We start from the raw sequence: 25,921 nt of genomic DNA on the forward strand, positions 1-25,921 counted from the left end.
GTTTGCAATTCCTAACGTTAAAGGAGAGCATGGATTTGTTCCAATATCTTTAGAATATCCCTGATAAGCACTTGCGGAATGAAGTACTGCGCTTGAGGGTGGGAATTGACCCTGGGTGACGCATTATGGGATTGAAAACAGAGGTTGCTAAGAACAATAACCAGTGCCCCTGTAAAAGAGGTAGGAAATATTCAGTTAGTCACTTGTTGTTGGACTATGCATTTTGTATTGAGACAAGTAAATGGGTACTTAGACCTGTGCTTAAAAAATACGGGATTTAAATTAGGGAAAGGGGCTGATTCTTAGTTTTAGATTTCAAGATGTAGCTATTACAGTTGGCTACTATGTGTGTAAAGTCCTAAAGACTTACTTGTTCCTATCTTCCCATTAGTGTTTAAGATTTAGGCTGGGATGGGTGTGTTTATAGTTAGTAAGGTGATGCCAAGTAAATGGGAGGATGTCCCAATAGAAAGGCTGTGATAAGCTATTATGCACTTTGCACTTTAGAATACTGATTTGGGTATAATGTATTGTTTGTTATTGGTTAAACATATATTGTGCTTAAAATGCTGATTGAGGCAGAATGAATTGATCTTCTATTTGTCAAATCCTTAATATTATTTTAATTAAATGTTTCAAATACATGTGAGACCGTTGCTGGTGGATTCTATTGGGTCTGGGTTGATAACAATTGTAATGTTTATTTATTTATTTATAATTGTATCATCTATAAGTAGGTGTGGCTGAATGATGCAACCATGCATTGTTGTTTAACGGTATTCAAATTGTCGATTTTAAGAATTTGAAATAAGTATAATATTTCTGTAAGAATATATTTCTTGGAAATAAAGTATCTCTGAATCTGAATCTGAATCTCTAGGGAGATAAATTATTGCTCCTGGAATAATAGGCCAACTCATGTTAAACCATTAACTGTTAATGGTTTAGTGACCACTTACTCCAATGTTGGCAGTGACAATAGAGTATTCAGAAATAACTGTACAGGTGAACATAATTCAGAGTATCCGGATCTTTTACTATTATATGACATTCCATTAATACTCTCATGTAGTATAAGTATACTACAAAATGAGCTTGAAAGTCCAAATAATATGGATCAAAGTCTGGCACTGTAAACTCCCCATTCTCTTAAATTAATGTAAGTATCATACAGCCAGAAGCCTTATTTCCCGCTCTGGCTTGGCTTAAAGAAGATAGTATGCCTGATGTAGTAGTGGCACTTTCTCAGGGTACTGTATAGCCTGTAGCAATCACCAAAACAAAGCAGGAGGTTTGGTTGCAATAAACTTCAAGGAACATCTTAAAGGGAATTTCACCCTGAACACAATTCTGGGGTGTGAAAGTATCTCTTTTGTGATCGAACTCTCTCCTACTTTTACCTTCACCTGGCTTTTGGTAAATCGCCGACCAGGCCAGCTACCCAGTTTATTCAAACTTTGCCAAACCTTCTGGCTGAACAAAACCTCCTAAAATCCAGCTTCACCCTTCTTGGTGACTTACATTTACATTTTGATGACAACAACTGTGACTATACAAAATTTGTTTTGCATGATCTTGCTGCAATACAGCTCTCTCAATTGGTAACGCTCCCCACTCATAAAAAAGTACATCTTCCCAATCCAATTTTTACTTATTTATCTAATATGAGATCGAAAGATCCCCTCCCAGTCTGCTATCTTGATCACTACATTTCTTCTTCCAAAAACTTGGAAAGAAGGCCTTTCCTGTCCAGCAGTCAAGGTTTAGTCGGTGCTAGTCCAAATGAAAGCTGGGATGACACATTACTTAATTCCGTTCCTGACATGCATGAAGAAATCAGCAAAATAAATACTACATTCAATGAATGGATAAACCTCTAATTGTATAAACTTATACCTATATGATTGCACAAATTCAGCCGACCAAAGGGACAGGCTGCATGGTTCTTGGCAGAGTTAGTAGAACTAAAAAGCATCAAGCCTATGGTGCCTCCTTACATTTCACCCTCCCCATACCGCCTAGCTGGGCATTTTTTACACCAATAGACTTCTTCCCTTTCTGCTGTTTCTTGGAACTCCTCAATCACTCCTTTCAATGTTGCAAGGATATTGCGAGGTGGAGTACTTAACAACTCTCATTCAATGGCAGTTATGTATTTTCCGCTTCATTGTCTAACCGGTTTTGTAGGGCCATTAATACTCCTGCTTGTTTTGAAATGGCCTCTCCTTATAATTACCTCGAAAACTTCCCATTGCCTAGAATGTGTGAGTACTGTTCTGGCGTTGATGCCAAAGTACTCACTGAGAGCTTTAACAACTTTGTGCTTAAACACAGAATCACTAAGGGCTTCTGATGGGAAACTTTCATTATTTCCTTTTTTAAGTTCACCATGGCAGTTCAATGTGTAAAAATATGTGGTTCTATTTCAACTACTGAGCTGCATAGTTTTTTGGAGCATAGCCAAAAATGTGTTCTTGGCAAGGAGTTGTGCACAGCTGAATAATGTGTTTATATTCCGAGATTTGGATGAGTAACTCTCCTTATGTCGTCTAGGCCCTTTGTTCTTCTAAAGAAGTTTAAGATTTGTGCCAATGTTTTGGGGTAGTTTGATGTTTGGTGTGACATGTCTAGGGTGTTAATTTAAAATCTCCTCTCCTCCCCCAGATATGTTTCACTTAGGTGCTGGAATACATCATATATAATCAAATGTTCCTGGGTGAATCTGTGTTGGGGCCATATTTTTTTACTAACCTAATCAGAGTATTTAGTGGTGTACCTTTGACAATAACATATCAACTCACTGGATTACATTGCTATTCTTAAAATAATAAAATATTATGAAAGTCACACCCCTCAAGTAGGAGTTGATGATGCAAAGTATCTGTAGGTGCCCAAACATTCTGACAGACTTTGTAGGCCTGTTAGGTTGTGTGCCTCTTGCAGCATTGCCACATTAGTACTATGCCTATTGAGGGAACCCTCTAATTGTTACTGAAGGCTACTAGGGCATGTATGTCTAGGCAGTTATAATTTCATTGACTTTTCTCTCCTCACAACACAACAAATACATTGAGCAGACATTGCACTTTAGGCTGATCATTTAACAATCTGGAGTCCTGCCTGTATGCAGGAGGCAAAGCAGACCTCAAAATCAACCTCTCAGGTTACACAACAACCAAATCTAATCTGGAAGCCTTCCTCAATCTACTAGAAACTGCTGACATCAAACAGCTTTGCACTTTACCAACTCACATAAAGGGTAACAACCTGATCTTCATCTACACTGCTAGCACTAATCCCCAACAGCCTTATGCCACAGGTTTTTGACTGGATAGCCACCCTTTTTATCTTCTCCACTTCAGCACTGTCTACAGAGGAACACCAAATGATTCTAACCTACAGTTCCAGTCATTGAAGAACTTCCCCATTAACTCACTCCATGATAAATGTATTTCCTGGTCAATGCCTCTAACCCTGGTGTGGACATGAACTACCTACTCTTTCCAGACCACAGCTGACATCTATTCTTCAGACAGAAATCGCACAATATTAGTATGCCATCCTCACAGTGGTACACATAAAAACTCCCACAGAGTAAATAAATATTTAGAAGGCAGAAAAGCAGGGGCATTGATCATAACTCCTGTGATATCTCCCAGTCCTGAAAACCTCTAAACATCCCACAGAAAGCTCTTGAAAGAAACTGTGAAGTCCACTACACTACAGTCGTCACAGATGCATTCAACAGAAGTAGAAAACTCTACCGCTGTGCGGGTGAATTAGTTAGTGGGAGGCATTCGGATGGCGCCTGGCTGTCCTCCGCACATGCCCACCGTCACGTGGGACGGTCGAGGGCCATCCGCACCCCTGAAGGGGTTAAACCTACACTTCAGATATTTGAAGGAAAAAAGTATTAACATCAAGATAATAAAGGGTTGAATTAATTATACAACATCACAAAGCAAAGTATCCTCAGCCATTGATTCAACAGTACCATCTCATGATAGACTGAAGTAGACTCACTTATACCCTCTCTCTACTAAGAACTATTTTCGTCTCTTCAATTCTCAAAACGTGTTTCATATAGTATACTTAAATAGCCCATGGAGCTACCACATTTGACAATACAAATAGCATTTGTCTTTAACATCTTGTATTCTGATATAATCTCTCCCTATCAATTGTCAAAGTCTTTAGAAAAAGGAATGTTGTTTGAGTCTATCTCTTCCTATCAATTGTCAAGGTCTTTAGAAAAAGGAATGCTGTTTGAGCCTCCAGTGCACCCATGCAGTACAGTAGTAGTTTTTTCAATTGATAATGCCCCTTATTGACCTAATTGAATAAAATGTGTTTAGAACTAATTTTAATGCTTTACAATTAATCCTTGAGATCTACAGGCCATCTGATAAATTGGCAATGTTATTGTTAGAAATGTCGCAGTGCTTCTTCGAGTATCATTTATGAAATTTAATGAGAGAATAGTTTATTTTTTTATTTCCTCTGGTTATGCAATGGAAATCATATTTTGGAAAGGATACCACATTTTCTGAGAAAAGCTTTTCAGTATATATTGTATGGAAGTAAATGTACAATCCATAATGTTTGTCAAAGAAGGGGTGTTCCCCTAAGTTCACAGCCCTCCTAGAGGATATATTACCTCCATGTATTTCATAAAGTAGCTGAAGAAAAGCAAGGTTTGAACTAAAACTCTAATCAGTATAGAATAATAGAACCAATGTGATCCAGATTCTCAATCTTCATCATTTGTTTTTATGATTCTGTTGATGGTTTTAGCGGTAACCTCATACTTGCACATAGAGAATGTCCCAATATGTGCTAATGGAAACACTTAAATGTATCCCTATCTGTTTGCTTGGGGATAGGGCTGGCCATGTGGGAAGGGCACCAATGTGTATGGAGATAGAGAGACTTCCCATTCTTAGACCCTAATAAATAAAACTTGTTGGCCTTGCTTACTCACTTAAGAAATCCTGGCTACAGCTCATACTATTCCCCATTAAGTCCTATAAATCACTTACATTGATTGGCTTCCAGTTCATAGTTGCATTCTTCTCTTTGCTTTGACAATGTGCAAAAGTAAGTTAAAACATTTCTTTTAAGCATCTCTCTGATCGTGTTCCTTTATGTCACCAAGAGGTATATTGTTTTTAACTTTGTACCAGCACTGGTCAAAAGAGTACACCTGAAAAAGCCTGGTGAACAAGCAAGGCATGTTGGAGGAAGGTTGAGGAAACAAGTTCAGTAAACCTGGATGCTGAGAGGCATTGCTCAATTACCAAAAAGTAACTTTCACAAATCAAGATCATGTAGCTGATACAGACCACCCAACCCCAATGCTACTACTACAAAGCTCGAGGGGTCCAAGAATGACATCTTGAGCAGGGAGGTGCCCAGCTCCTCAGTCATGTGGGTAGTGCAGTAATCTGCATTCAAGTGATGACTACAAGCAAAAGGTTAATTGCCAGAGAGTGGTGGTAACCATGGGGGATGGATTAGTCAGCATATATCTAAAGTCCAGGCATGCAGTGGCCTCACTGTACATGTAGAACCATACTCAAAATATCTAGCATTTACACATGCGATTCAGCACATTTGCAACCCAGTACTGGAGAAGAGATCATCAGTTCCACTATGTCTGACTAGAAGCCTGTTACTCAATACTGCAGCTACACCATCTTGGTCTTGTGCATGAAAATGCTGGTAATCCTGAACACAGCTCATTAAAGCAGTATCTTTAAGAGTTAATCACTAAATTGCAAGTAAAATTCATTCCCTGACATCATAAAAAAGCAGTGCTTTTTGTTCTCAAACAGCACTCTGGTGAGATTAGGTCATGTCAAGAGGAAGTGATTCCTAGTAAAGCTTCTGTGAACCATTTGTGTTGTAATTACAGGCAACCAAACTCAACTCTACATGGCTAGCCCACACACACGAAGGATCTTGCAGCTTTTGTCCACTGCTTAAATGACGACATTTAGCAAAGAAAATTGTTAATTGGTCACATAACAAGTGGTGTCACAACCAGCAAATATATAATGCCATTTGTTGCTGGGAATTAAGTGCAATTAGCCTAACAAACCAAAACAGAAGTATGAAATGCACCTGTGCAAACAAGAAGCAATGATAAAAGGCCAGAAACAAGAGACACTGCTTCACAGTCCCTCACAGCAATCACATCTGTCTCACTGACTCCCATTGTACCACAATGGGATGAGACTGAATGAGGGAACTTCATCCAAGTGAAGAGGAGTCTCCTTCGCTGTTGTCTTTCCAGTCTGAATTTTTTTTTCTTGGGTCTTCTTGGGGATGTGAATGACTCAGAAACTGGAAATATGCTGCCAAATTCACAAACCCCATTAATACAACATGCACGTCTGGCAGCAATAAAGTTGTCTTTGACAAGAACAATGAACTCATCACTGCAGGCAGAACATGTGGTGAAGATTAAAGAACATGTGATTAACCAGTTCTAAGAAAATATGAGGCTTCCTCAGGCCCTAACACGATTTAATCTGCAATTTCGAATTGGAAAGCAACCTTCTCTTGTCAACTTAGTTTTTTCAACAACACCACAGTGACAGTGCGCAAATAAAAAAAAATAACTTGTGTGGTATGCAGCGTAACCTATAGATCTTGAGGTCAACGTCTGAGATTTAAGAGTGGGGTTTCTTTGAACTATTTTCATGAGCACTAAATACCCAGTTAACCAAAAACATATTACTAAGAATAAAGACAACAAAGAGTGGTTATAGAGGCACTTTTCCAAAAACAGCATTTATGGGTAATGTGGGGTCCATGACCATTGTACAATCCAAATATAAAAAGGGCCATTACATTTTTGTATTAGAAAAGAGTTTTAACAGTGCTTATGTTTCAAATGTTGGGACAGGGCAGACTACACCGTTTGTTGTGCTAAAATGCAGACCCCCTCCTACATCTAATATATTGCTTAAGACAGCTCTGGATTACTGGAGAAAAGCGTGCTGATATACGGCAGCTGTCTCTGCATATGCAAGCAATATTTCATTATTGGGTATACCCACGAACATTAGAATGCTAACAACCCAGCAGTTTAATCCTTGGGTACAATCTGGAGTGGACACAGTGGGCTACCTGTTTGGTGGTGGGACGTTACTCTCACATACTTATTTATTTTGTTATTGAACAGGGAGTACCAGAAATGCTGTTTATGGTGCATGCTAGTCTAGCAGCTTATGTAAAGAAAAAATGGTCCCCCAGGGAATAGAGCCTATTAAAAATGTACTTGTTCACCTGATGTACCTTATGGAAACAGGTAGTCATCTTATACGCTGGTTATATCACGAAATACGTACACACCAACCATCCCCTCTGGTTACTTTGCATGATAAATGGGAGCAAGACCTTACCCGACCTTTGTCAGACAAGGAATGGACAACCATATTAGAATATTCGAAACGTGTGTCCCGTAATACCCGATTCAAATTAATTCACTATATGATTACCCAGCTGGCTTACTGAACACCACATACTATTAATACTATATACGCAGGTGCAAATGCCCTTTGTCCCAGATGCTCCGACAGGGATGCAGACCTGCTACACATGTTATGGACCTGTAACAAATTACATGGGTACTGGGAGGAGATAGCACAAACACTAAAAAATACACTAGGTGACATGGGACCTCAAACGATTGAAGTTTATATTTTAGGGATGTACAAAAGACGAAAGGGCAGCAAAGTTGAAGCTACATTTCTGGAACTGGCCTTGCTGTTGGCCAAACAAGGCATAACTAGGAGTTGGAAATCTCCAACAGTACCCGCTCTTATGACTTAGAGGGAAGAGATAATTAAATGGGGTCTTGCGGAAAGCATGGCCCTCCGCGCTAAAGAAAAAAGGGGTTTACACAAAAATCCCATAGCCATGAGCTGGGATGCTATACTGGAGTCTATCAAAGTGGCTGAGGTCCCTATCTCTGAAAATGCATAACATGAATCCTATAAGCATCTAAATTTATAGAATATATGCACATAACAGAACTGTCTATAATGCTTGGTTAGGAGGTTCCTATCAAGGTAAATTTCAAAGCTGTGATGCTGTCTGTCAGCCATATTCCATTGTATGGTAGAGATATCTTGCCACACTTATTCTACTTTTGTAATTTCTTCACTATGTTAACTACAGGTAGCGTCAGGGAAGGTGGTGGGGGGATTGGTGTAAAGTTTCTCAGTTATCAAGAAAATGCATTCCCACATCGTAATCTTGCTGCTATTTAAGCAGGGATGACAAGAAAGGTTTCACAAAAAAGGCAAAAAAAACTATTTGCTGGATTGTTCGTGTTATAGAATAACTTGCTTTGTAATTTGGATGATTACCATATTGTTTCATCTATATGATTCTTTGTCTGAAAATGCTGAATAACTGTATTATTTGTTAATATGTGGAAGATTAATACCATTTGTTTAAAAAAAACAAAAAAAAACTGCTTATGTTTTTCCTAAATAAACAGTTTTTGGATTTAATCACAAACTTATAAATACACTTTTGTAAAAGCTACATAACGTCAACTTCTGCTTTAAAAGTGTAAATATTTGCTATTTATTGTATACAATATTACCTTTCAATTGTACTTTGCAAAATGTGTTTATTAGTATGGTGGTTGCATTTCTTCCAACAGAGGTACAATATGGTTAGACATAATTCCAAAAGTCGATTCCCTTTCAGAAAAAAATGCTTACTTCTGAAATCAAAGGATTTTCCATTAGCACCTAATTCTAATTCATGTCCCAAATAGGACATCTAAATATTTGATTTGTATTAATCTTTATAAAGCACAAGCGCTACTTCTGCAACACTGACCCATAATTGGGAATAATTCAAAACCATCTGAGTTGTACGACCATACAAATACAAGTCTAAACAGAAAGATCCTTTTCCCTAGAAAGCTGTATTAACAACTACACTTTATTTCCTCTTGTCTAGCTCTCTCAACTGTTGGTGGGAACTCAGAAGGTAGTCCCTGTGTGTTTCCCTTTACCTTTCTGGGTAACAAATATGATGAATGCACAAGTTCTGGACGTAGTGATGGGAAGATGTGGTGTGCCTCTACTAGCAACTATGATGATGACCGCAAATGGGGATTTTGTCCTGATCAAGGTAAATTCCTATGTAGAATGTGACTTTTTAAGAAACAAAGCACCAGTACTAGAGTATGTCAGAGCCTGGAAGCATTTCTTACTATGTAGAAATATATGCATAGAGCACTTAAATACATAACCATTAGGAACAGTTTAAAAAACGGCATGCAAAAGGACCATCAAGTGTCTGCCTACCCGAATGTCTGTTGTGGATGTTTGATAGTACAATGCAATCATTTTGATTGCGGTACTTTACATCGCGGATTTTACAACACAAGTCGTTACAACGACTTGCGTTGGATGGCGCGGATTGTGGATTTTTATAATTTTATATTCCAACACCAGTCCACGTAACAGTAGGGAAGGTGTTGGAATATAAAATTACAATATTCCTTAACCAACAGCGCCATCCAGTGCAAGTCGTAGTAACGACTTGCGTTGTAATGACAGCGTGGTAAAGGTCGTGCAGTGTAAACACTGCGTTGTAAACGACGTTTACCTCTGTTGTTTGGCGTAGGCTTGTATGGCTCTGAGGAACAGTTCTACAAGTTGATGTTACTCATGTATCCACTTATCTGTGAATATTTCCTTCAATTTAGGCCACAAACCATGAAGTACAAAACAACAATCTGTTACTTCAAAGAGAGATTTCTAAACGTGATAATGTTACCAAATTACAACATTCTGAGCAAGATTGACAACATCAGCATCACATTAATGACAATATGAAGTTCCTGCTAAAATTAGACTGCACTTTTCATATTCATTTGAATGATTTTGTTGTATTGATTACTATAAAAAACATTACCTGTTACAAAGTGACAAATAAGTTTGTCATAACATACTGCCCACTAGAAAGCAAACTATCCTACACACATACTTCAAGCAGCATTCAGTCATGCTAAAGTGATCTGAACAGAAAAATACTTTTACAGAAAACGACTAGTGAGTAGTTGCGTAAAAGAAAACTAATTTTAGATTGCAACAATGGAAAATAAGCTTGTTCAAAAATGTGTATTTTTTTTGTTACATAGCAAAGCTATATTTAAATAAACGGGGTCAGTGATGGTGAAAAGTGGCAGAGCAAGGATTGGTAACATTTATAAAGTTAATGTTATGGTTTAGAGTTGTCAGGTTCAGTGTAAGGGTTAGGTGTAGCTTTACAATTATGGTAGTGTTAGGATTCAGTTAAACATACATTTAGAGTCAAGGTTAGCATTAGAGTAAGTGCAATCATTAGTTTTAGGGTTGTTTAAAGTATCCATTAGGGTTTCGGCCAGTCATTGTTAAGGTTATATGGATATTGAAAATTTGTATTTTCACTATAAAGGATGTTTTTATAGCAGTTTCTTTCTTTTCATGAGTCTTTCTAATATTAACTAAAAACATGAGTCTTTCTAATGTTAACTAAAAACCTTTTCTTCAGGTTTCTACGCACAAGTATTCCTGCAAAGACATTTTACTGGAAAGTTAATATTTAACAACATATAATATTATGCATCCCCTTAACGCACAATACTTCGGTTTTGCTACCCCCATTAAGGTTCTTGACACAAGATTCCAAACAAAATGTAAAGAGGTCAAACACTTTTCCATGACTGTCAGTACATGTGTACAATTTATCTCAGTGGCATGGGCACCACATACCAGAGTGAAATCTGACTAATGGTTAGTGAGAGAAGCAAAAGTATGCTCTGGTATTTGAAGTGTGTGAAGCTGTTTGACAGCAATAGGCTACATGTAGTTCAGTGTTATGTGAATTTTATTGAAATTCATTTAAATTTAATAATTGATAAAGTGGATCAAATAAACTTATTACAGTGATAATTTGTAAGCAAATTGATTTGAGCTTTACTCACATTTCCTGATTCAGTCAATTTCAATTAAGATACAAGAGATGAAATCCAATCAAATTCAGTTTCATTTCTGAAATTTTATCAGATATTCATAGCTAAGAAAATTCAAACCTGCATTCTGAAATGAATATTATAACTGCATGTTTGTGTCACAGGTTCTTACTTCATACATTAACATGCAGTGCAAACCAAACACAAAGAACCAGTGAAAGAGAATATTTGTTGTGATAATCATGTCTGCCCTTGTAATGTGCCAAAAAACAAAGTCTGATTGATCTATTTGTTCAATTTCAACTTTTTCTACAGTGTGCAATTACCAAAGAATGCCCTAGCACCAATGGAATACAATTAATTCGCAAATGTATTATGCAAAACCCCATGTTTTGAGGGGCCTCCTAAAATCAATAAGTTGTAATCATGAGAACCAATGTTCTACAAATAAAATGGGTTACAAATTTTCACAATGCTTTTTTTCTTTTTTTTCCACAATGAAAGCAAAGTTGAACACATTCCTTATCAACATATTATTATTATATAGAAAATCAAATGGCATCATGTGTTGTAAGCATTTATATTCTGGCTTTTTGCAATACAAAACTTAGTGTGTTTGGTACTCAGTTTTCAATCTAATAAATTGCTACTTGACGCAGAGCAGACATTGACTAGTCATATGGTGGAAGTTAGTCTCTGAACCGTTTGGTTAGTCTCAATGACATTTATCACAGGATCCCCTTACAAAAAGGCTGGTCATGAGTTTGTGATCTGCATTTATTTCATTTGATGTTCTCACATCTTTAAGGAAAATAGTCATGATAATTTCTGTTGATACCGTAATTTATCTGATTGACACTGTCCAGACAAGAACGCTTGTCCCTAGCAACAGAGACCTTCCGTATGATTAGTCACAGGGCAATTTGCCACCTTGCCTCGCTCCTTTCTTCGCCTGGTCCATCTGTTGTACTACAAGTTGAAATCCGAGGTAAAGACAGCCTCTTTCATTTCGAACCCAATCTCAGTCTGTAAGGGTACCCATCAAGGATGCCCACTATCCCTGCTGCTCTTTTCTTTATCTATAGAGCCCTAGTGGCTGCCATTCGAGTGCATGGCATAAGCGGGGGCATTCCACTGGGAGATGAAACACACGCAATCTCTTTATATGCAGAGAACCTTCTACTGTATAACCAAGACATGCGTTTGAACCCACACACATTAGCTCAGACGCTTGATGACTTTGCTGCTCTTTTTGGATTTCAGGTTTATTGAGCCAAATCATGTTTGTTCCCATTTGCTCCAACATGTCCTGACCCCACTTTTGTCCTTAGTGGCATTTCTATAAGGTGGCAGCCCGACACGATCAGATACTTGTGGGTAAGAATCTATAATCAGCCAGTAGACTTGTTAGAAGGCACCCTTGGTAGAGCAATAACAACCATTAAGTCCCAGATGATCTTCTGGTGCACACTCCCACTGTCATTTATGGGCCGTGTGTCTCTATTAAAAATGATGGTGTTACCACGGTTACTCTACCACTTCACTAACCTGCCAGTGCATGTTGAACCCCCGACCTTCCGGGTGTTTGATAGTTCTATTTGAGAGTTCATCTAGAAAAATACTGATTGCAGATGGCACCCTTCAAGATGTACTTACCTATAGACCAAGACGTGCTTGCATTCCAAAACATGGAGCAATATTATCTTGCCTTCCAGCTTCAGCGGGTGGCCCAATTTTGTGTTGAGAAACATCTCTCTGACACCTCCTTGCTGTCACCGACCTGAACGCTCTCAGCGATACTTTGGTTATTTCACCCTTGCAACCATGGGCGGCTGCCAGAGTCACTGCTTGTGGGGCTCGCTTACCAGTGCTACCGCAGAGGCCTATGCAGCATGCGCTCCTTGGTCCCATATGCACCGGCACTGCCTCTGCTTGGCATTTCCACAGACCTCAACTCCTGGCAGGAGTTAGGCATACATAAATTAGGCGATCTCTACTGTGATGGTGCCTGTAATGTTGTACACAGTCTAGTAGTTGGGATGGGAGGAGCTTCGGTGTTGGGGGAAGAGGAGGAGAGATAACAGGAAAGGTCAGTTAGTGTAGGGAAAGGGACGTGAATAGAAGCAGGTAATAAAGCTCATGTAGATACCCACACATTTGTATGTCGTTATTGAAGTCACGACATGACAACTGGCGACGAAGGTGGGATTGGTGAATCTGCCACCCACAGAACCCTGCAGGAGTGTCCTGTCCCGAGCAGCGTAAGAAAAGAAGAAACGCTGCTGTGGGAAGCGAGGCTGCTGCCTAGATCGAGAGGCCAGGAGCATATGCCCCCTGCTCCACAGTCAGGCAACTGTGTAGAGCTCAGAAGGAGCGGAAAATAATAAGCGCTGGGGCGCTTAGAAGAGGTGCGTCTGATCGCGCCAAAAACGCGACTCACCCCCGATGCGTGCAAGTTGGCACGCGCCGAACGAGCAGAGGTCGAGAGCCCACCTCGACTCTGCCTACCACTACAATTCACGAAGGAGTGCCCCCTGATGTTGCCTGGTGCCCCCAGAAAAGCCCCACAGGTTAGCGCTATCGAGCGCCAGAAAGACTGAGTTGGAGCGTTGCACGACATCGGGATCTCACCCCCGATGCGTGGGATTTGGCAAGTTGTTGCCGAGTGAGCGCGGGACCCAGAGAAGCAAGGTGGGAGCCCACCCCAACCTTACCTGTACGTGGCAGCTGTGGAAAAGGTGTGGAGACCTGGAAAGTGCTGCCTTTGGGATCGGCTGCCGGTGAGTCTTATCTGAATTGGCCCTGGTGAGAATGAGCAGTGAGGAAGTCTCGTGTGAACTGAGACTTCAGTGACGGCGGCCATCTTAGAGTCAGGCAGTTGTGAAGGACGTCCCTGTGAAGTGCCTGAGCGGCCATTTTGAAGTCAGGCATCCCAAGTTTGAGGCAAGAACAAGCACTGAAAAAGCAAACAAGCATTGATAGATGCAAAACAACCACTGGTGAGTGCAAGGACAAGTAGTGACAAGTGCAAGACAAGCATTGGCGAGTGCAAGTGAAAAAACTAAAATAAAAAGAAGGGAACAAAAGTGACAATTGCAGAAACAAGCAGTGAGCAGTGCAAAAGTGAGCGCTATTCAGAACACAAGTGTGTCGTTAACATTTCAGCCCAGCCATATCGAATTCACCCACCTGAAACGGAGGTGGTGCAGCAGCAGCTGCAGCTGCCGCTGCCCCTGTCGCGCCCATCGTCTCACATCTACGCCCCCGGGAACCATTGACCCTGGTGGCGGGCGGAAGCATGGGTCCCCGGTGGCAGGAGTGGCTGGAGGATTTTGAAGATTACCTAGAAGGGTCGAAAGTCACAGGAGACGGAGACAAACTAATCGCACTCCGCAATCTTGTCGGCAAAGAGATCGGGAAGGTAATCAAAGAATTACCGACAGATGATAAAGGGACTTATGATAAAGTACGTGATGCACTCAACAGGAAGTTTGTGCACAAAAGAAATGTGGACTATGAGAGGTACGTGTTTCATCAGGCACGTCAAGACAAAGATGAAATGATGAGCACCTTCATCTCACGACTGCGTCGACTGTCGCAGTATTGCAATTTTGACTCCTTTTCAACGGAGGATGCCATCCGACTGAGAGTAATTGACGGCTGTCATTCAGAGACCCTCCGCAGGCGACTGCTGAGAAAGAGCCATGATCTCGACGAGATTGAGGAGATGACGAGAGTACATGACCAGGCAGAAGAGCATGCAAAAACCATGGAGACAGGGCGGGGTGAGAAAAAAGAGCAAGCATACTGGACTCAAAGCTCTGGCCCTCAGAGAAGATCAAGCGACCATCAGAGAAGGTCTAGTCCAGCATCTAGACACACACGTCGGAGTCATCGATGCCACGAATCAAGAAGGGGAGAAAAGAGATCGAGTTACACCAAGAAGCCAGAACGTCCAAGGAAATGTTATCGATGTGGATACAATTTCCCGCATACAGACACCTGTCCAGCAATTGGCCAACAGTGCCGGAAATGTGGGCGCATGAACCATTTCGAAGCCATGTGTGGAGTGTACAGCATGGAGAGAAAGAGTGAGAAAACCAGATCTCGAACGGACGAAAGGCGACACCACGCAAAGGCTGTGCAAGACAGGGCTCTGTCGTCTTCTGGCTCGTCACATTCCAGCAGAGAATCTCACAGATCTCAATGGACCAGAAGGTCACCGTCAAGAGAATCGAGATCGAATTCTCGAGAGACTACGTACACGGATGAATATGTATGCATGGTGGCTGACCCGGATCAAATAAAAAAGTATCCTCCGCTGGATACCGAAGTGGGGACTCATGCCACCAAATTTGTACTTGACAGTGGGGCATCACTAAACTACATGCCCGTGACTGAATACAACAAGATGAGACCGCAGCCCGCGTTGAGTCCCGCACACGTCAGAGTGTTCACCTGGATGGCGAAAAAACCAGTTCCCTGTCAGGGCAAGTTTGCAACGACGCTCAAACATAAATCCACAGCAGTACAGGCATATATCCACATCATTGAGGGACTGGAGGCTGATTGTCTCCTCAGTTTGCCCACGGCGGAGAGACTCAGACTGGTTGAAATACTGTACCGAGTACATGACAATCCAGACATTGTCCGGAAGTTTCCCAAGCTCTTCAGTGGACTCGGCAAGATGAACAAGTGCCTGATTCGCCTACACATAAACGACCAAGTGCGACCTATTGCTCAACACCCACGGCGAGTACCTTTCCACCTTCAGCAGGCAGTGGAGGACGAGATTCAGGAAAGGCTTCAAGCGGACATTATCGAAAAAACGGACGGCCCCACACCATGGGTGTCACCAGTTGTAATTGTCCCAAAAAAGGGTGCCCCTGAGAAGGTGCGGCTGTGTGTGGACATGAGGCTGCCCAACACAGCCATAGAACGGGAGCGGCATCCAGGGCCTCACCTGAGCGACATGATAGCGGCATTGAATGGAGCCAGGGTATTCTCAAAGTTAGATCTCAACAAGGGATGCCATCAGTTGGAGTTGTACGAAAAATCAAGATACATTACAACATTTGCAACCCATCTGGGCCTATTTCGCTACAAAAGATTGAGCTCTGGAATCTCTTCCGCAGCGGAAATTTTTCAGGAGGTGATACGCCAAGCCATCAGGCCTATCCCGAATTCACTAAACTACAGTGACTACATACTGGTGTATGGATCAAACACACAAGAACACGATACAGCCCTGGATCGAGTATGCCATGCTCTCCTGGAATCGAATCTAACATTGAACAAAGAAAAGTGTGAGTTCCTCAGTCAACGCTCAAGTTCTTTGGTCACGTGTTTTCAGGGGCTGGAATGAAGCCTGACCCCGAGAAAGTAACTGCGCTCAACACCACCAAGAGCCCTCAAGATGTCAGCGATGTCAGATCATTCCTGGGCATGGCCAGCTATTGCTCCAGATACATCAAGGACTATGCAACAATCAGTCACCCCCTTCGTGCTCTTACGAAACAGGGACAACCATTTGTGTGGAGCCCCACGTGCGAGCGGGCTTTCCAAGAAATTAAGCAAGCAGTGGAATCAGCGGACAATCTGGCTTATTTCACCACCAAAAGGAAGACGGAGATTACGGTGGATGCCAGTCCAGTAGGTCTGGGTGCCATTTTGGCTCCATATGACAACGACACTGAGCGACGCCACATCGTGGCATACGCCAGCCGCAGCCTCTCCGACACCGAGAAGGCCTATTCTCAGCCTGAGAAGGAGAGCCTAGCGGTCGTGTGGGCATGTGAACATTTCCATGTGATTAGATCAAAGGGAGAGAGAGGACTAGGTAAGCTAGGCCAGATCCCCTGGGTTATATGTACAAATATCAAAAAGGACTAGCTAGGTTAGTAGAATATGGAAGACTCTATAGGTACGTCGAGGAGCAACATAAAGTGGGGAAAAGCATTGTTTTCCTCATAAAGCCCTCACTCACCGACCTAGTCGGTGGCGTGCTTCATCATCGGGCCCACCACAGTGGCACCGAATGTGCCCCGGGTGTGCTTCAACGCCAGGAGACTGCGGAGCTGGTATGTTGCTGAGTGTGCAGTGAAAAGGGGGTGAGATAGTGTAAATTAAAAGCTATGCAAGAGGTCCCAGCACCCGAGGGTAGTTTATCTTTAATGAACTGGGCCTTTGCTAGCAGATAAAAAGGCAAGGAGACGTGGTGGGGTGCTGATTATGACCTCCAGCGTCTAGTGCGGTCTACATGTTTCAGCCAGTGCCTTGTTGAATTTAAGCTGGCTTTCCTCAGGACCATATAATATGTGCAGGGTGCAGAATAAACTTAATTTAAGTGAGGGTGATAATTTGGCTATGTGTCGCGCTCGCTAAGGCGCTATAACTGTTTTGAGGGGATTCCCTCAAGCTTGACTACATTTAACACATAGGACAAAGACGAGACGTACAGGGTAGAGTCATGTCAATATAGTAGAATTCACTACAATGAGCCGGCTTATAAGGTGGTGTACGGCCTATAAACGGCTATTGTGGACTCATGGCACGTGCATGAGACTGGTGATGATTTTATCAAAAACCGGTAGTGTTTAGGTGGTGGGCTAAAAGAGCGTATTTACAAGGTGAGGTACAGGTAAGTATGGTACTAGGTCCTCACTCTGTTATTCCTTGTAAAAAGCTTCATGGGTCGCTTGGCAGAGAAAGAGACCCTGTTGGCAGAAAAGTAGATTCAACAAATGTCCGACCTGTGGGAGGAAAAAGGTGGCTTACCCTGTTTGTAGTTGTAGCAATTCGATATTACTCACGAGATTTTCGGTCTGGTTCCTCCTTGGACCTATTCGTCCTTCCGCGGCGCCCGTTATGAGGTCCACAATAGCCGTTTATAGCCAAATTATCACCCTCACTTAAATTAAGTTTATTCTGCACCCTGCACATATTATATGGTCCTGAGGAAAGCCAGCTTAAATTCAACAAGGCACTGGCTGAAACATGTAGACCGCACTAGACGCTGGAGGTCATAATCAGCACTCCACCACGTCTCCTTGCCTTTTTATCTGCTAGCAAAGGCCCAGTTCATTAAAGATAAACTACCCTCGGGTGCTGGGACCTCTTGCATAGCTTTTAATTTACACTATCTCACCCCTTTTCACTGCACACTCAGCAACATACCAGCTCCGCAGTCTCCTGGCGTTGAAGCACACCCGGGGCACATTCGGTGCCACTGTGGTGGGCCCGATGATGAAGCATGCCACCGACTAGGTCGGTGGGTGAGGGCTTTATGAGGAAAACAATGCTTTTCCCCACTTTATGTTGCTCCTCGACGTACCTATAGAGTCTTCCATATTCTACTAACCTAGCTAGTCCTTTTTGATGTTTGAACATTTCCATGTGTTCATTTTTGGCAAACATTTCACCATGATCACGGATCACCAGGCCCTTGTCACCATTTTCGGCAATCCCAAAGCCAAGATGCCGCCCCGCATTGAAAGATGGGGTCTGAGATTGCAGGAGTACACATTCACCATCATTCACAAACCCGGGAAAGGCGAGAATCCGGCGGACTACATGTCCAGACACCCCCAGGCATCCCATGAATCACACTCATCGATGGCTGAAGAATACATACACTTTGTGGTAGGTGTAGCCCGACCACCGGCAGTTCCCCTAGAAGCGATCTAGGATGTTACGGCGCAGGACAACATCCTTCAGAAAGTAATGCGCCGACTGCGCACACATCGCTGGAGACATGAGAGTGAGGATGAAATGAGAGACTCACAAATACGTCAGGAAATGCAAGCCTTCCGACATGTCAGTGACGAGCTGTAAACCACCTCAGAGGGGCTCCTGCTGAGGGACCATCGGATTGTCATCCCGAGGCAGCTACGTCAAGGAGTGGTTAACCTTGCACATGAAGGTCATCGGGGAGTGGTTGCCACTAAGAGAGCATTAAGGGAGAGAGTCTGGTTCCCGCAACTGGATCAAATAGTTGAGCTCACCTTGAAAGACTGTCCCCAATGTCAACTGGTGAAGTCAGGAGAGCCTCCAGCTCCTCTTCAAATGACTCCATTGCCTGAAGGGGTATGGCAGGAACTCGCCATGGACTTCTATGGACCCCACCAATCAGGCCGGTTTGTGGTGGCTATTATGGATGAATACTCAAGATTCCCAATAGCTCAAGTTGTGTCTTCCGCCAATTGCACAATTGCTGTGTTGGACAAAGTGTTTGCCGCATGGGGTGTTCCCAAGGAACTCAAGACGGACAATAGTCCGCCTTTCAATAGCCATGAATTCAGTGAATTTGCAAAGCATCTAAACTTTCAACATAGAAAGGTTACACCGTTGTGGCCCCAAGCCAATGGCACCATTGAGAGATTCATGGCCACCCTGAAAAAGACCTTTCAACAGGCCACATTAGAAAATAAAGACTTACAAATAGCTCTGAACGAAGTACTGAGAGCGTATCGAACCACTCCACATGCCACCACCGGAGAATGCCCTGCCACACTCATGCTAGGGCGACCCATCAGGACAAGGATCCCGACGTGGGAAGGAGCTCTGGCACCGGTGTCCCCAACACGCATTCATCAAGAAACAGCCAGGGCTGACCATGCGGAGAAGAGCAGGATGAAAACATATACAGATGCCAGACGGCGCGCCAAGTCTCCCTCCCTTCAGACCGGAGATTGTGTGGTGGTCAAGCAAGAGCAGACCAAGAAAACGGATTGTCGGTTCAAGGACGAACCTCTAATTGTTACTCAGCATAAAGGCACCATGGTTACCGCCGAGTCTGAGCAGAGAAGGATTACCCGAAACGTGTCTCATTTTCAGAAATGCACACCAGGCATGAAAGAAACACTTAAGAGAGACACAGCACAACGAGATGTTGGCGGATCAAGTCAACCAAGTCCGACCCTGAGACTTGACCGGTCACAGGAAAATGCACCGACAGACGTCGGAACACGTCTCAGACCACGAAGAGACATAATCAAGCCAAAGAGATTGATTGAGGAAATGGACTAGAAGCAGTTCAAGTTCTTTTGTTAACAAAGGGGGAGATGTAATGTTGTACACAGTCTAGTAGTTGGGATGGGAGGAGCTTCGGGGTTGGGGAAAGAGGAGGAGAGATAACAGGAAAGAGTCAGTTAGTGTAGGGACAGGGACGTGAATAGAAGCAGGTAATAAAGCTCATGTAGATACCCACACATTTGTATGTCGTTATTGAAGTCACGACATGACAGTGCCATAATACCTTTTGACACATTGAAGGAAGAGGAAGGCCTACCCCTGTGTTAATTTCTACTCCACGCTTCATTAATTGCAGTGCTGGGTAGCAGACAGGGAGTGATGTCAAGAGAGCACCAGACACAACTCACTATACAATACCTTCATTTCACTGGGTCAGGTAGGCATCTCACAAGATGGTTTGCTGCCTCGTTGCGCCTCCACACAGCGGTATCGCTCCTGGCCTTGAAGCAGCATTTTGAGGAAGATCTAGCCCGTCCTTGTACCACCAAAGAATTGACAGCCATACTATAAAGTTCAATTTTAATGCCTCGTAATGCCCATTTCCATCTCCTTAAATGCTACATTGTCCAAAAGGCCTATCTTATCCCCGTCAAAACAAAATCGTTATTTCTACATAACAGAGGCTACCTCCCCTAGATGTCACATGATAAATACTGACTTCCTGCAAATGCTATGGGTTGGGCCAATCCTTATCACTTACTGGCGAGGAGGCTCAACCCAATTGTCCAACTGTACAGGACGCACAGTGTCGCATATGTTGGAGAAGTAAGCGACACAAGGTCACCTCCCACTTTCTAGACCTGGGACTGCTGGTAGCCAAGCATCTAATCTTGAGACGTTGGAGTCATCTGAGCCACCCCCATAGTGGCCTGGAGACACTTGCTACCGGTGTGGGCCAAAGATGAGAGTACTGCATTCTCTTCCATATGTATGCGGATGATAAGCAACTCTATCTGAAAATCTCCTCCCCAAATAACCTCATATCACTCAACTCTACCCTAATAAATACTCAAAACTTGTTAACTGAGAACAACCTCTTGCTCAACACCTCCAAAATAGAATTCCTTCTCATTTCTCTCCTGAATCACATCCCCAAGATAGACCTTTGGATGAACCACCTCACTGCCTTCAGTTGCTCCCCCCTCATTGTTGACTCAGCCAAATCTCTCAGACTCGCCCTAGACAGGCATCTGAACATGAAAAATCATACCAGCAATGTGTGCAAGGGAGTTAATCATCTAATGAGGATACTCGGGAATCTCAAACCTTTCCTCCCACAAGCTGACTTCAAGCAAGTGGTCCAAGCGCTTGTTTTGCCGAGGATAGACTATGGCAATGCTATGCTCTGTGGCCCCCCCAAATATACCTAGGCCCCTCTAAGGGCTTCACTGAATGCGGCAGCCAGATTGGTCACAGTACCAAAAGAAAGGAGCACATCTCTCCAGTCTTAAAATCCCTAAATAGGTTGCCCTATGAAGCAAGAAATCAGCCTGTCTGTCACACAATGCCCTCCATTTCAAAACCCCCAGTTATCTAGCACAAAAGCTAGAAATATTCGGAGGGGGTACACCTTCTCGGAGTGCTAACTCTCTCCTTCTGAAACCACAGATCTTTCACTAAAAGAGAACGTGTCACTAAGCTTTCTCCGGCTCTGTGCCAAAGATCTGGAACTCTCTCCCACCAGAAATACGCAGAATCTCCTCCAAGGTTGCCTTCAAATTGGAAGTAAACAGATTCCTCATCAGCAAGTTCCTACTATAAAAGGGTCTCGAATCATGAGCTCTAATTCCTTGAACTTACACCCTAAGTCCTGCGTTTGGTGCTATTCTGGTTTACTTACTCCCCTCCTAGTTTGCTATGTTCCAGTTATTATCTTACTCTTTGTTGTCCCTTTCAATTGTATCCTTTTTGATTGATATGCATATTTGATTTGTTTGGGTTGGTATTCCTTTTTGACGATTGTACTGCAACTATTACCTTCTTCTCCCTCAAATTGTAAAGAGCTCTGATATACTTCAGGATCATGTTCGCGCTATATAAAGGTTTATAAATAAATAAAATAAATATGGATGACACCCTGGGGTTTTACAGAATCCCTATAATAACTAACTGGGACACAGTACTATACGATCTCCAAAACGAGACACATTCAGAGTCAGACTGCCCAACCATTCCAACACAAGTAACAGAAGAAGCTGTCGAATCCCGGCATACCAAACAAAAGAGGTGCTAGTTATTTGAAAACAGAAAGAGTATTTGCCTCCCATAGTAACCAAGGCTTGAGGAATCACTTATTTAGAAACTTGCGTATTGGCTATACCTTTAATTTGATTGGGAGGGGCGGGTGGGCCAGGGAAAACTCAGTTGGGCCAAGTACTTTGTGTAATTTTTATTTGTCCCTTCCACCGCCCCTCATCGCTTCTCTCTATAACTGTGTTGAACTAGGAATTGTATTATGTTAGTATAGCAAGTTGGTAACCTTATAGCAAGGCCTACATGAACAATTAATAAAAGCCTTGGACTACGGTTGCAAAATTACAATTCAGTACAAGTTTAACTGAAATTTAAGGCTTTTTCTGTATTACTGTAATACTTCTGAAATGCTGCATTTCTAACAGTGTGATAAATATGCGATTGACTATGTAATTTGAATTGAAATGTTGGCTCCCTCACACTGTTCTTGATTAAATAATGATAATAAATGCATATTTATACAAAAAAAAATTGATTAGTCACAGGGCAGACATATACAAGATTCATTGCTTACAGATTGGATTTCTTTCAGTTAATAAGACGTCGAACATCTAAGATTTCTTGACAAGTGAGAAAGACATACTTATATAGATGTTACCCAAAAAAGGGCCAGGTAATCACTTATCTCCATGTTTTTCAAGCTAGGATCTTACACATAAATGTGCTTACATTATCCCATAAACAGTCAGGGCAAGGCAATTAGATAAGTATTAAAAATAATTTACCTCTGGGATATATACTTGTGCAAATGCTCTGTGCCACTGATTTGGAACTTTGGTGGCTTTTCTAGGTTCCTGTATTGACTCTGGATCATGGCAAATTGTTTCTCCCTCAGTGGGGAATGTTTCCCTGTTAGGTGACCAAATCAATAGGCACTTACCATTTGACTAGGTGCTCCAGCATTAGCACGTTTCCAGTCCAAAAAGAGAGGGGGAGCATACTGCCTAACATCCCAGCCCTCAGTTTGCCCCAATGCATCATGGTAAATGCAGTGCACAATAACACTTACTTCAGTAATAGTCTTTAGTTTTTCGCCCTTGTTGGTGCAGACACTGCTGTGTAGCTCTAGAAACGTGTTTCAGGATCGTTTCCTTCTTCTGTAGAAAGCAACAGCTACTGAGCTGACTAGCTTGTGCTTATACATCTGTACCAAGGGAAGGTATAGAGACCTGAGAAGACTTTGGGCAGCATTTCTACCACCCCAAAATTACTTTTTGCTCTCTACTGATGTAGGAATGAATTCAGAAATACATGTCTAGAGTTACACAGTGCAGGCAGCACCAGGGCCGGACTGGGAACCGAAACCGGCCCTGGCAAACTGCTCGGCCAGCCCCCCTGGAGCGTAAGGGGGGGCTGTTGCTGGGGCTGGTTTCGGCCGATTTTGTTACAGGGGGCCCGATATTGCTGGCCCCCGATAACGAAAACAGCCACCCTGGGGTCAAAACTGGCCCTCACACTGGCGGCCCACCAGGGAAATGCCTGGTGCCCGCTACAGCCAGTCCGGCCCTAGGAAGCTTCAACAAGGGTGAAAAATAAAGAATTCTACGGAAGTTGGTGTTATTATGTATTGTATTTACCATGATGCATTGAGGGCAAATTGAGTGTTGGAGTGTGAGGCAGAGATCACCCACCTTCCTTTTGTTTGAAGAGGCTCACTTGGGCTACTTAGCTGGCGAGCTTGTATTGATGCACCTGCCCCCAGTAATAGTAAAGAGACCTGAGATGACTCAGAGGCAGCATTTGCAGCACCCCTAAAATGACTTTGTGCTCTTTAGTGATGAAGGAATTAATCCAGAAACACGTGTCTAGAGTTACACATCACAGGCTGCACCAACGAGGGTGAGAAATTAAAGACTACTACGGAAGTGAGTGTTATTGTACACTGCATTTACCATGATTTATTGGGGCAAATGTGAGGCAGTGTACTCCCAGTCTCCCTACATTTCCAGTCTAGTCATTCTGCACCGGTTCTAACTCACCTTCCACAACCCCCTGAAGCAGATTGTGCCACTTAAAAAGCTAATTTTTGCCTGCTAGTTAATTTTTTAATTCATGTTCCAACTCCAAAACAAACTGGATAAAGCCTTCAGTTTGACAAGACAAAAGCAGGAAGCAGTATGGAGGAATTTAATGAAACTTTCCATTTGCAGAGAGGCCTTATAGGTCCAGAGAAGCTAACTCTGTTGTCAGGGATTCATTCTGCGATGCTGTCAAGACATGAGTGATGAGCCTCCAAGGAACTGATGAGTCAACTACTTGGTGCTTTCCATCGGGAGTGGAGAATGTTCTGGTAGAGGTAATGGAAGGGAACCCATTTCGAAAGGGCCCTCAATGCAACGGCAAATACCCGTACACCTATCTACTCCTGGTCTGTAATTTGTGTCTCTCCCAAGAACACACCTACTTGCCCACTGTATGGAGACCACTGCAGAGCATAAAGTATCGGAGGGAGAAGACATTATCGGCGCTGATCATGAGGAAGAGTACGAGGGAGGCAAGTTGGCAGGTAGCCTGCACTATGTCGCATTTGTAGACTCCGCCTCTGTGATTAAAAGAATGATGGATTTAACCCAGATCTCTTGACTGGGGGTGAATGTTTTGATTTGTTCTGCATTCCGTCCATCAATTGTGTGTATTTTGCATTTGGAGACTCCGACATCGTCACCAGAAGCAGGGATGACTAAAGGCAACTATCTATCTCCTTCCGTAAGTGTCCCGAAGTTGAGATGGAGACAACCACTGGGCCAAATACGAAGAGCATGCCATGAGTCGTGAGTACTGTTGCTCCTGCAGCCCAAACACACAAAGCATGGACAAAGCCATGCATAGAGTGGATCAGCCCAAGCGGTTCCTGGTGAAACGGAGACAAGGCTTCAAAGATGAGTAAGGTTGACAGGTCTCACAAACCTGATCGGGCACCTAGCCACAAGACCAAGCTTGGCCCTGAGGCGCAGAAGTCACAGGCCTCCGGACACCACTCCTGGCCAATGCCATCAGATTCGAAGCCCTTGGTGTCTAAGCTGTCTGATTTGAAATAGGCGGCGTTGAATGAACAGTCACTGAAGGGGTGTTCGAAAACCCCTCAAAAGGACAGTTCAGCAGCTCTGAGACACCGGGCTGCTGAGGAAAAAGTTGCCCAATCCTCGAAAAGCTACATCAGGTCCTTAAAGAGTGGCAGTGGGCAATTGGTCTAAAGACTGTGAAACTCCCCATCCCTAAAGAGAGGGAACTAGAGTTTGGAGAACCTTTGATGATTCCACCACCAAAGTGACCTATGGTCAACAAAGGCACCGGTGCACCACCAACTCCACCAACCCCATTATTACAAAGCTCATCAGCACATTCATGTCATTGCAGTCTCCTACACATTCAACCAGCGGGAGTTTAGATGCCGCTCCCCTGAGGGATGATTTGGAAGGGCCTTTAGGTTACCCACAGTGCCCTGATAATCCTTGGAAAGATTATGATGTTGACCCACTGGACAACCCAGATTTAGAGCCAATCCCTATCAAGCAGTCCCATCCATCTTTTTGGTGGAGACTTTATCCAGAACGGAAAGGCCTGTTTGATATCTATCTATGATAAAGTCTATGGTAAGACTGTCAGTGGACATTTTTGAAGAGAGAAAGCATAAAGCATCACCCTCAG

General features: G+C 42.9%; 1 protein-coding gene across 1 annotated transcript in view; it reads left to right on the top strand.

Annotated features, from left to right (window-relative positions):
• MMP2 (matrix metallopeptidase 2) overlaps positions 1-25,921 on the top strand; it is a 211,535-nt gene that overhangs the window by 122,313 nt on the left and 63,301 nt on the right. The window contains exon 7 of the mRNA XM_078669873.1: positions 8,986-9,159. Within this exon, the coding sequence (XP_078525999.1) occupies positions 8,986-9,159 (174 nt within the window). The remainder of the gene's footprint in view (positions 1-8,985; positions 9,160-25,921) is intronic.

This window comes from Lissotriton helveticus, chromosome 12 (assembly GCF_964261635.1).
Source record: "Lissotriton helveticus chromosome 12, aLisHel1.1, whole genome shotgun sequence".
NCBI classification, from domain to species: Eukaryota; Metazoa; Chordata; class Amphibia; order Caudata; family Salamandridae; genus Lissotriton; species Lissotriton helveticus.